Source organism: Anser anser (genome assembly GCF_964211835.1).
Source record: "Anser anser genome assembly, chromosome: 1".
In the NCBI taxonomy this organism is placed as follows: domain Eukaryota; kingdom Metazoa; phylum Chordata; class Aves; order Anseriformes; family Anatidae; genus Anser; species Anser anser.
The window spans coordinates 53,355,200-53,367,986 of record NC_139720.1 but is presented as its reverse complement, the minus strand read 5'-3'; the positions used below and the strand labels follow the sequence as shown (position 1 = coordinate 53,367,986).

Here is a 12,787-nt window from a genome sequence, read left to right as displayed (position 1 = left end):
GGGCAGCCCCTGGCGGGGCGGGGCGGGCCGGGGCGGGGCGGGGGGCGGCCGGGGGGCGGCCCCGCACGCAGGCGCGCTGGGAGCCCGGGGCGCCCCACGCGGGCGCTCCCAAAGCCTCGGCGGCGGCGCCCGGCTCGGCTGCGAGGGGGCGCGGGCCGGGGCCGTGTTGAGGGGGGGCGGCCGCCGCCGCGCCCTGGTGCTGGGCTGTGCCCGCTGCCATGGGGTAGGGGGCGGCGGGGGGACGCCGCCGGGCTGCGGCCGCCGTTGGAGCGCGGAGCCGGGGGGCGTCGGCGGGGGGGTCGGTGCCGGGGGGGCTGCCCCGGTGCGAGCGCGGCGGCGGCGGGCGGAGAGATGGTCGCGGAGTTGGTGAGCGGCGCCCTGGGGCTCGCCCTGTACCTCAACACGCTGGGCGCAGACTTCTGCTACGACGACAGGTAGGGGGCACGGGGGAGGGATGGAGGGAAGGAGGGAGCTGCCCACCTGCCCCCAGCCCCCTGGGAGCCGCCGTCGTCGGGGGGGGCTGTCTGTACCCCCCCCCCCCCCGCCGGTAGCACCCGGGGGGAAACCCCGGTTCGCGGCTTAGTCCGGGCGCGATTAAAACGGGTGCGTAATTAACACGTACCGGGGAGAGCGGCGCGGCTGGGTGAAGTTACGGACCGTGCTGGGGCGCTTCGCCCGCCGCCGGCGTGAACCCCCCCAGAGGCCAGCCCGGGGCTGCTTTGACAGCTCCGCGCTGGGTCCCGCAGCCCCCGCTCGGCGGGTGGTGCTGCTCGGGGCCGGGGCCCGAGCTGTCCCCGAGGCTGCATCCTTGGCCGGGCTTCTGCCTCGGTCCGAGGCAAAAAAAAAACAAAAACCCGAGCACCTGTCTGCAGCCCGCTGGTTGCTACCTCGGGGGTCTCCCCGTCCTGTCCCGCCGTGGTGCGGGGCGCTGCACCTGCTGCGCCGGGGCCTCGCTCTGCTCCAGCTTCGTCCTGCGCCAGGGCTGCGGCCACGAAGCCCCCCGTGCTCGGGTGGGTGCCGGGCACCACGTCCCCTGTGGATCCCGGCACCTCCGGCTTCGGTCCTGCAGGTCGCTGGTGTGAGCCTGAAGTCCTGCGAAGTGTCGTGGGCTCGTGTGAGCCTTCCAGTTACGGACGAGGGTTTTTATTGTTTAAACCTGCCTTAAACTTAACCTGCAACTTAGAACTTTATTCACCGATGGTAAAAGAAAAAAAATCAACTGTTACTCTGACACACGAGGTCTGAGTTGGATCAATAGAAAGCAGCGAATATTTTGACACACTGACACTGTTTTAGACCCGCTTGTTTTAGTTAAGAGCTGCAGGAGTTGTGGAATATTTACGTAAACCCAAGTGGCATATGTTGCAATATTTAGGCAAAACTGGGTTGTTTAAGGACGTGCTTAAAAGCCTGTCCTGCAGGCCAGTTCAGATTGGCTGGGGATAGAAGGCAGTTTGAAATACTACCTGATGTTATTGATGTGGAGGTCAGGGTTATTCTTGATCTTGCCTGAGCATGCTTTAACACAGTTGGGAAGTGGGGATGCGTGAGCGTCGTCGAGGAACGGGTGGAAAAGGTAATCACGGCTGTATTCCTAATATTAATCCCACGCTATTTAAGAGGTGTTCCAAAGCAAGGCAGTGTTGGTATGTTTACCTTCTACCTAAAGAAAGTACTTCTCATTGTAACTAAGATTTAGGTATTCATTAGAGTGCTCTAAAAGCCAATTAATGGCAGTTCTGTACGCAGGGTCATCTAATTAGGATGCCTTTCAACTGCAGCCCTGGAAGGGGAAAGGCAGAAACGGCTGTTGCATGCTGGTAATTGTTGAACTAGAAATGGTTATCTATTCAAAGAGGCAAGGCTCTCAGACCTAAAGTATTCTTTTAACTGTAATCACAGAATCTCTCTGCCCTGCAGGAGCCTACTTGAAACGTAACGCTAGAAAAGGAGGTCGATGCTGGAGCTGCAGGACACAGCCCTCCATGTGGGAGATGGATCATGCTACTAACTTTAAGTGAATCAAGATTGTGCATTTAAGCTAGGAACCTGCAATCTTTGTTTCAGGAGGGCAGCGTATTGCTATAGCTTTTTCTGCTTCCATTGCCATTATATTGAAATTACATCAGGCTGTTCTTTTTTTTTAATATAGTGATCAAGCTTACTATATAAAGGGTTTCTGTAATTGCGTTCTGTATATTTTTTTTAATGTAGGTTGGTTAAGATTAAGTGGCATCGTAAAAACTTCTTATAACAAAATCAATTTCCCAATGGTAAAACTTAATATTTTAGCGGCTGCACAGCACCAAACCAAAGACTGTACGGACAGTGATATAACAAGTTTGCTTGTAGTCTGGGGTTTATGACTTTATATCAAAGGATTCAATATTTTATTTCCTACCCTTCACCCAATTAAGCTGAAATTGAATTTAAGCTCTGAGGAAGTTGAGTAAAAAAAAAAAAGTACACATTCTCACTTTTCATCATGAGTCAACCTAACTTTCAGATGGACAGATATGTGGCATGAGTGTAATCAGTGTAAACATGATCTTTATAATCAATTGACATATTGATTATTTTAAATTAAAGTGACAGCTTCTAAATCTGAGAGCTAGTATAAAGAAGAAACACTGCCTTTTTTTTCCTTTGTGGACCTAGAAAACAAGCTTTTGTCACCCTGTTCCCTGCTGCTTCAATTTTCGCAGACAGCTGTGATATTTCCTAGTTACGTGTGTAGATTATTGGGGGGGGGGGGGGAGAATCTTCCTCCACCAACCTCCTTGTTAATTTAGGAACAAATATATTTTCCATTCTCTTTTTGCATATCTGTTTTAGAAGAGATGAATGTGGGAAGAGGGGTGGAAATATTTTGATGTTCAACTAATGCCACAGTGAGCTCACATGGCATGCTAATAAAGCTTTATTTATTGCAGAGCAAAATCATTTTGGAAACAATAAGGAGGGGTAGGGAGAAATGCAATTTCCATTTCTACGGAAGTGTTGAAGATCTTCACTGTTGCGCTGAGTTAAATCCAGATTCCTGCCAGATTAAGGGGGGGCTAATCTCTAGTCACTGCACATACCGTCCTTGTTTCATGCTAATGTCTACCAGTATTACAGGAGGGAAACCTATGGCTGCAATTAGGCTGGCACCCTGGCATTATTATTTTGCTTTGCCATTTAAGCCCACCCCAAAGCAGGCAGTTTGACCTGCGGATGCCTTGCATTGAAGCTGTGGTCCTTCGCGTGACCTGTGCTAAGTAAGACAGGTCCCTGTCAGTTTGTAGCTGAGGTGTGGAAGATTTAGTGCTCCAAGTATCCCGGGGTCATACGCTGCTGCTACAGCGCGCATGTCAAAAGCCACTCATCCGTTGAGGTATTCCATTGTACTCCCAAATGTGAGAAGAAAGGCATAGTTTAAGGAGGGTGTTAGTAGAAATCTATAACCTCCAGTGGCGTATTTTCTCTGTGGCCCGCTGTATGTATTTTCCAGAGCACCGATTTTGTCAGGCTTGTCTGCCTCTATGTAGGATGCCTCCATGAGATGTGGTAGCACTGACCACATTTCTGTAGCTTGTGCTGTGTTCAGTAGGCCTGAACGGGGCAGTCTAGCTGATGGTAGAAACGGCATCAGGCAGCCTTGTTTCAAAGTCAGAGAGCAGTATTACAAGCTGCATTGAAGAAATTCTAATGAATGCCTTCACAGTGTAGCATCAAACTAGCATAATTTAAAAATAGGCTGAGGCTGTGCCCATTGCACAGTACCTCTGTTGGGTCTGACACATGAGAATTAATCTAGCAAGTGACCCAAATACAGGCTCTAGAAGAACAAGTGTAAGTACACCGGGGAAAATTACTTGCCATCTGTTTCCTCGTTGTATGTGTATATTTGATTATTAATTTACATTTGTGATTTTTGTGGCTCCTTTTTGTCATCTGCTCTCCATTTCTCAGCACCAAGTGCATTATCTCCAGCAGCTTGCAATAGATCCAGTTCTCAGGAGGCTGCAGTCTCTTCAGTGTCAATAGTGAGGCTGGTGGTCAGTAAAAATGGGAAGAAGACATTCACAATTTCTCTGCAGTGTTTTCCCATTGTCCCTCCTCTACTCTCTTAAATGTGCTAATTTCAAGTGACCCTAAAGGTAATTTGTGTATGAAACATGGCCTTGTATGTGCTGATAAAGCAAAACATAATGCAGAGAAGATGCATGAGTAACTGAGGCAATGTGGTTTTCAGCTATTGTAGTTAAGGATCAACCAAGCAAACCAGTAATTGACTGTCTAATGGGATGAAGCTGGCATGATAATGTTCTATTACTGTGATACCTGTTCTATTTTAAACGGTGAACATCTAAAAGTGTATTTGGCTTTAGCTTTAAAAAACATTTATGCATAAAAATTTTGTGTTGAATAAAACACCTTAATCAAAATGTGAAATCTGTTTCCTCAAAATATATATAATTTTTTCCAGTAGAGATGCTCTAGTATAGAGATTTTTTGAAGCAAAAAAGAAATTGTCCTCGCAGGCTTTATTTTAAGATTTCTGTTGCATATATATCACTAACATAAACCGTGTCACTTTTGGTAGGTGGTTCAGAGAATAAATTCATTACCGTTAGCAGACGGAGAGTCTCCCTGAGTCACTGGCGGGATGCATCTCATCTGCAGGAAGTTCTTCCAGCTCACAATGGAGTTACAAATTCAAATGATCCACTTTCTCCTGCATCTCCCATATGTATTCCAGCTGCACTTCTGAATCCTTTAAGTTTGCCAGAGTGAAAGTTGCTCAAAAGGCACAGAAGTCTCTCATCTCAATTTGTTAACCATCTGATAGCTGCAAGAATGCTGAATTAGAGCTCCTTTGCCTCCCTCATCTGGAAGTTTGCCTTTTCCTTGTTGGCTGCTAAGATTATTTTTTTTTTCTGTGAAGTTGTCTGAAGCAGGCTTTGCTGTTTGTTTATGGAATTTCTTTTCTTTAGCTGAAATATTTGATGTTTAAGCTGTAGATGTGAGCCTGTTGGCAACCTGTGGAGAAAGTTGCTCCAAATTGGAAAAACAGACTAAATTTTAAGAGAGAGATGCTTATTCTCATTGTCACTCATGTAAAACTGAATCTGTTTCTTGGGCCATGCTTATGGTTAGATTTTTATCGTTTTTTTGAATTATTTTAAAGGCTTGACACATCACTTGGATCAACTGTCTTTTTCTTTTATTTTTAAACTGTCATCCCTAATTTCTTTGTCAGAAATGGTTGAATGAAAGATGGATTTATTTTACCTGGAAATCTGTACCTTATGCCAGAAGTTCTTTGTTTTCTGATGCTTTGGCCCCCAATTTGTGTGTTTTTTTTTTTTGTTTTGTTTTAAATTTCTCTTGGTTGCAGAAGTCTATTGTTGGCCTTTGAGGCTTGGCAAATGTTGAACCTCCCATGCTTTCCCACCTGGGGTGACTGATTCATATAAACCCTCCTTACTGTCATTTAAAATGGGAGCTCATGGGCAGGCTAGTTAAGTCAGGATGACCATGGCATTTTGTTTCAGTTCTAGATCGGGCTCTGAAGTCACATACCTATAGCCTCAGGATAGTCCTCTAGACATGAGATATGTATGTCTATGGCTTGCATGGATGGTCCCTCCCAAGTAAGCAGCAGAGGGTGCAAATCCTATAATTACTTTCCCAGTTTCATGCTCCAAACTCTATGCTGAACTGTTTTTCTCTAAAGCCTAGCCTATTGCTGGATGAAACTTGAAGAGACAAAGGACATGTTTTTTTTTTTTTTGGAAACACACCTGGGATATTACTTAACAGGTTGACTCAGTTTGTTCCATCAGTACAGTCAAAACACCTTGCAGACTTATAAATGGATCAAAATGGTCATCTACAAAGGTAGTGGTAGGTACTTAGGCTCTGCCCTCTCCTGATGGCACAGCACTCATATTTGACAGCTTCTTGCAGAACAAAGAAACCCAATGGATTGCAGGGATGGCAGTTGAGGATCAAGTAGCGTGTCAAACTCTATTTCACTTTGAGGAAGAAGAAAACTACTAAACCAAGCATTATGATGCTGATGAAACTTGGTCATCCAGCCCGTGTGGAGAGGGCTCACTGGCCGTTATGTTCTGATGTTTGGCACACCAGTGATTCTTGGCCTTCGAAAAGGAAAAATGTAGAAGTGTCTTCCTTGAATGTTAATCCTTGTGTTACCTAGATATACTGGGTTTACGTGGCAAGGTTTTGATGGCCTGGAGAGATGGGTGGGTCTGCATGGGTGGCCTCTGTGAGCAGAGCTCATGTCAGATCAGAGCCAGCTCCAAAAGGGATGTGCCACTGGCTAGAACTGAGCCAGTGAGTGACATTGGTTGTGGCTCTGTGAGAGTGGATTTAAGAAAGGGAGAAAAAACCAACAACCACCAGCTGTGCAACAACAGCATGGAGAAGGGGGTGAGAAGCAGCCCTGCAGACACCAAGGTCAGTGCAGAAGGAGGGTAGGAGGTGGTCCAGGCATGCAGCAGCAGTTCCCCTGTGGCCTGTGGAGAGGCCCCTGGTGGAGCTGGCTGTCCTCCTGCAGCCCATGGGTCCCACACGGAGCAGATCTCCACGCTGCAGCCCGTGGAGGAGCCCCTGGTGGAGCAGGTGGATGTGGCCTGGAGGAGGCTGTGGCCCGTGCAGGGCCCCTGCAGGAGCAGGCCCCGGGCCGGAGCTGCAGCCTGTGGAGAGGAGTCCACGCAGGAGCAGGGGGGCTGGGGGACCCATGCTGGAGCAGTTTGGTACAGACTCATATTGGAGTGGTTCTTCAAGAGCTGCTGCACGTGGGCAGCCCACGTAGGATCAGTTCGGGAAGGATGGCATCCTGTGGGAGGTACCCCATGTTGGAGCAGGGGAAGAGTGTGAAGATGAAGGAGTGGTAGATTACAAAGTGTTAGGGACTGATCACAGCCCCCATTCCCCTGCACTGCTTGGGAGAAGGGGAGAGGGGAAGGTGTGTTCGGTTTGCTTTCAGTTTCTCACTGCTCTAATCTGTTAGTAACAGGCAATAAATTACATTAATCTCCCTGCACTGAGTTTGTTTTGCCCATGATGGTAATGGGTGAATGATCTCCCTGTCCTTAACCCTTGAGCCCTTTTTCAGAGAGAGCGGTGTGGTGGTGCTGAGCTGCCCGCTGATGTGGAGCCACGGTGCTAGGACACTGGGAATTATGTTAGTCTTTGTTTTCTGTTGGCTTTAGGAGGAGATTTTTTAGGAATAGTGGGAGGTTTCAGCTGGGGGTAAGACATTCACTGTCTTCACATCCCTTCTTTCCTTCATCTCATCTCTTTAATTGCTGTTTGTTTTATTGGAAGCACTGTGCTTTCAGCATAAGCTATTTTTTCATATATTTTTTTTTCCAGTGGTTTATACAAATGGCCCATATACATGCTGCAAAACCTGTTACAAAATCAGTGTAGTCTCTAAAAGAGTGTGTAGGAGTGCATGCAGTCAGAACAGTAAATAGAACAGCAGACTTTTGTTTTATGCCTAAAACTGGAGACAGAGTCAATTCTGGCATCTGCCTTCCAGCAGGGAGCTGGACGAACTTCCCTTTGGAGTCTGCCACAGCGGCTCCTGAATTTGTTTGTGGGGTCACTATGTGCTGTGAGTGTTTCCCCCTCTCTAGCAGTGAAGCGCGTTGGCCTCAGCACTGCTCCTAGCCCAGGAAGCCCCGGGACGAGAGGTGACTGAGGGAAGACTTTCCACATGGTGGTACAGACCATTACTGTGGTAGGCAACTGGACTGGTCTGTGGCATCCCCTGTTACTCGGTTATACTTGTATGGCTCTCTTCTTTGCGTGGCCTTTTACTCTGCTACTTTGAGAAGGCAGTTAGGTCCAGGTATAAATCCAGATGAAATGCTGGCTTTCTGGCTACTGGAATAGCTTTCCTAACCTCAAATAACACCGTGTATTTCTCTCACTGAAGTAGAAGGAGCCTGTGCTGGCTTCAGTGGGACGCTGTGAGTGCAAGAATACATTTGGGGTTGTTGTTCTGTAGGTTATCAACCCTCTGCTACATAATCTTTTTCATGCTTAATACTTTTTAAAAACCACCACCACCAATAAAAAAAAAAACCTTTTTATTTTCAAATAAAAAACACTTGAAGGAATACTGTGCCTTGTCATATCCTCTCATTTCTGTCAGTTATGTGAAGGTGCAATCATGCCTTTGCTTGTGCTCGATACTGTATTTATTTGATTTGAATGCTTAGTGCGTTTGCAGTGTTGATTGTTTTAATTATTTTAATAACAAGGTGAAGAAGAAATTAGGCTCAGAAGTGAGGCATAGGCTCAGAAATAAGGCTTCTTAAGATACTGCATCATTTTGTGAGTTATTCATCAGTCCTCTAGATACCACTAAAATAAGAAGATACTTGTTTTCTTGGATGAAGACTGTTTATTGACCTGGCTGTCCTTGTTGATGCCGGAATTTCATCAGTGAATCATCCTGGGCAACTCCTGGAAATTGGATGTGAAGCTTTGTTTGGAAGTTTGGTTTGTGGGTCTCTAGCAAGGATGTTCTCATTCTGCCCGCCCCCCCCCCCCCCCTTTTGACCTACCATATCTCCCCCCAGCAAATCCAATGCCAGAAAGGAAGAAACATGTTATGGTTCCTGAGCAAATACTTCTGGGAGTGGTGTACATCTATTTGTGTATTTCCTTGCTGAAAAGCTGTGAATTGTAACAAGAATTTCCTTGTAATAAATTCCGTGGAGCTTCAGTGCATGTTCTTTGTTTTCCCCAAACAATTTCAGCTGTACTTGAGGAAAATTTTAAAGCTTTTTTTTTTCCCTTGGAGGAAAGGAGGATCGGTCTTGCAAAATTAATGCTAGTTGCAGAAGAAAGGTTTCATTCTTTAATTAATTATTTGTAATTAAACTTCTGATCTCTTTACATTTTTATAATTAAAGCAGAAGAAAATTAAGGCTTTTAAAAAGTCCTTTGATCTGAATTCGGGTTGCAGTGCCAAAAAAAATAATTTAAATGCTGCATGGCTATATAAATAAAGCTTGCAGAAAGAAAAAGTGTGAAGAGAATGATGAAAAATTTTAATCAAATAATAATCAAATAACATTGCATTTTTGTGTGTAGCAACTTTTTTTGGTAACACAAGCAGTTCTTTATAGCTTTCTTTTAACATCAGTATACTTGAATAAATTTTGTATTGTGTATGAGAAGATATAGCTGTATGTTCTACTCCATTTCACAGTACATTACTCATCTCTTATACGTAAACTGCTTGAATTGTTAAAGATCATAGTATTTCTCTTTAATAAACACCATGCATCCTGGAGAATTGTTGATTTTTTTTTTTTTTAAGAAGACAGACGTCACTATGAGGGAAGGCCAGAAAGTAAATTGCTGCTTGTATTGCTGACCTACTGTTAAAAAAGCAAACTCCAAGCTGGATCCCTTCAGAGCGCCATGTAGGCTGCCTTTTGCTGCCAGCCATCTTCATGCCCTTCTTGGTCTTTGCAGTGATTGCAGGAATCGGCTCTGCACCAGGTCTGTGGTGCCTGAGTTAGCGTTGCGGCACCCTGAGTGTGGTTATGGGGTGTATGGAGAATTGCTGGCATGGGGAACCTGAGATGGAAGCTATACCCACCCCACTAGGCCTGGGGTTGCGTGTCTGGATGTGCCTCGAGCTACTGTGGAAGCCGTTACATCTCATACTGCTTCTGTTTCCCTTTTCCCTCTTTCTGCTTGTAGTGTGATTGCAAGCTCTTGGCAGCCAAAATTGCATCTTTGATATGTATGTTGCATTGGTTGGTTCAGCATGATAAGGGCATCTGGCTGTTTTAAAAGGATGGCTTGGACTTAAAGGAAGGAAGCTTAATGGAAGTCAATGTATGCGTGTTCCTTTTTCCATAAAGTTGCTGCTTATCCACAACATATTGGCCACAGTGCTGTGGGATTTTACCTAAATGTTTTGTAAAAAGCATCTCTCTAACTCTGTTTTGATTCATGTTGAATCAGTAGGTTTGTATGCATTCAAAATAAAATCTTGAATTATCCTGATTTATGATGGACCTAGGTGCTTGGAGCTTTATGGCTGGCTGATATAGGGTTAAAACAAGAAGGAAGGATTACATGTCCGTGCAGCAGGAAGCTAGTTTGTCCTCTGGAATTTAAAGCCTGCTTTTAGCACTTGACAAAGAAAATAATATAAGGATATTAAGAAAAAAGTAGATGTTTATAACCAAACAAAATTGATTTGCTGAGATACAATAAACCTGTGAGAGATTCTGCAGGTAATTCTTCTCCTGCAGGGGACAGTCAGCTCTTTCTTTCATTCTTCTTCTAAATGTTCGAATTTCAACCGTTATATGCAATCTCTTCCAAAAATAGTTAAAGGCCACCTCATCTAGGGTTTGGGAAACTGTCTGGTGAGGTGGGAAAAAGATTACACAAAGAAAATAAGGTTCAAGGAGTATTGGCTTTCACTGGCTTTTGTGCTACATACCTAATCCACTAGTGTGTAATGCTAAGAAGTATTAATATTTGATGTTTTATACTCTTGAAAAGTGATAAAAATACCAACTGTATAGGAATTGCAGTGGTGTTTTGTCCATCTGATGCTAAGATGTGTGCTCAACCTACTGTATTTCAGAGCTGTTGACTTGATGTGATTGGGAGTCAGCTGTTTTTGCAGGAAAAAGAAAGTTTGGTGCTCTTCATACTCTGTAGGTCTCGGTGCTCCTTGAGGTTAGTGCTGGAAAAGGAGTCTTGTCTAAGCAGGAAAATTGCATGGTACAGACAGGTCTGCAGGTGCCATGGTGATGAGTATGATACACGTATGTTGAAAGGCTCTGACGCAGTAGCTTGAAGCAAGGTACCACCCTGTTAGGCACAGTTTCCAAAAATCACATGCCGTGCGTGATATTTAAATCTACCTACCTGACTCTGTGCTTGGCTTGTTCTGAACATCTTGCAGTCTGAAATTTGTGGATTTTGTACAGTAGCTTCTTATAGGTGAGGAGTTTCAGTTTATGTTCGCACTGTGCTAGTTGATAATAGTGTGAAAAAGTGCATGAGCTCGTTTTGCAGCGAAAGGTTTAAATGTCAGTTTCTTACTGCTGAATCCCAACATGTTACAGCCCCTTTTTCTGAATAAGTGATTCTAAAGCATACAAATAAAATGCTGATACGCAAGTACATGTAAGTATGGAAAAGCTCATGGGATTCTGGCATAAACGCTGTTATTAAAGGCTATGTCTCATTCTTTCTGTAAATATGTAAGAAAAATATAAGTGATTTGGATGAGATTTTTCAGTGATGGGTGAGATTAAAATCAGTTTTTGAGAAGCTTTACTTTCATCTGGCCTAGTGTAATTTAAACAATACTGCTTAAAAGTGTAAGTTGCACTTGATCGCCTTAGCGTGGGCAAGGCTGTAGGGACATCTGTTCATTGTGTAGCACAGTGGGAGTGATGGCTGAGTGTTCTCGCTTGAACAACAGCCCTGAGAACACTTTATTTTGCATACCTCCTTAAAGATAAGAAGTCACGGGGAAGCATGTGTGTAGAGTATAAGAAAAGCACAATATCATACTTTATATGCTGTATTATGTGGCTGAGAAGATACTGGTGAGTGGAGAGTATTTGTTTTCCATCCTTATTTTTCATGGAATCCTATATAAAATGCGTGAGGTAGCAGAACGCTGTCCTGCTAAGGAAGAGCAGATACTGTGATAATTCATAGCATGAGCCTGAAATCATGCCAGTTAGTCCTTCGCCAAGGGTAAGTGATCACACTTGGAGAATAAGCTGCTCAAGGAAGATTGCTTATCATGCCGTATTTTGTTTTGTAAAATGCAAAAGAACCCTGTGCGTAGCAGGACAGTTGCATTTAATATGCATATTTAATTGCACATATAATAACGGACATTTTTCATCTTAGTTGTACTTGCAGTGCTATCTTATGTCTGCGCCAACAGCGCAGGTCATGGAGGGAGTGAAGGGATGGACTGCAATCAGTGAATCTTCCAACAGAGTGATTAAATTAGTATCAAATTATGCCCTCAGGAATTTCTAAACTCATAAATATAGTAAGCAGTATGGTAATCAGAAAAAAGCATGTTTTTTTTCTAGTCAGAGTCTTGGTTTCTTTAGTCATTGTTCTGAATTTCAGCAGGATCTCGTGTACAACAGTAACTTTTGCTGTTTTACTTTCTGCAGCAAAAGATCTGTGTTGACTTTGCAGTTTTAATTTTTTTCTGCTGAGGGTTACAAGTTAGGTACATGGGTCACCTTTCACTATCTGTTCTAAATAAAACTAAATGAGGAAGCAAATGCAGAGATTATATTTCAGCTGTTGCTTCAGGAACTGACTAAACGTTGATTTAATTGAATTCAATTTAGACTGGTTGAATGTTGCTGCTGTTGTAATTAAAGAAAGAAAACTGCAGCTAACTAATCTGTTTTTCTGTCTCTTGTACCTGCCTGAAATTTATTCTTTTTCTAAGTACAAATGAGCAAGTATCCAGCTAAGCAAAATCAGTCTTTGTGCCTAGATGATTATGCACTAACTATTTCGTGCTTATTGGAATGGAAAACATTAGCAGATTGGAGAGGATGAATGGCCCGCTTAATAATATCCAAGAAGGAAGAAAAATGACTTAATAATCTGCTTTAGTGATGATCTGTTTATTGCATCCTAATTTAGATAAGGTCAAGATAAAAGTAAATCATTTTGTATGTCCTACGTGTCAGTAAGAGATAAGACAGCAACACAGGCCTCAGGTTTGCCTGAAGGC

General features: G+C 44.1%; 1 protein-coding gene across 3 annotated transcripts in view; it reads left to right on the top strand.

Annotated features, from left to right (window-relative positions):
* The first annotated feature begins 221 nt into the window (after window positions 1–221).
* TMTC2 (transmembrane O-mannosyltransferase targeting cadherins 2) overlaps window positions 222–12,787 on the top strand; it is a 254,999-nt gene continuing 242,433 nt past the window's right edge. The window contains exon 1 of one of the 3 annotated variants that reach the window (XM_083821393.1): window positions 222–434. In XM_083821393.1, the coding sequence (XP_083677519.1) occupies window positions 352–434 (83 nt within the window). In that variant the 5' untranslated portion in view covers window positions 222–351. The remainder of the gene's footprint in view (window positions 435–12,787) is intronic. The other 2 variants (XM_083821391.1, XM_083821394.1) reach the window with 2 other exon arrangements.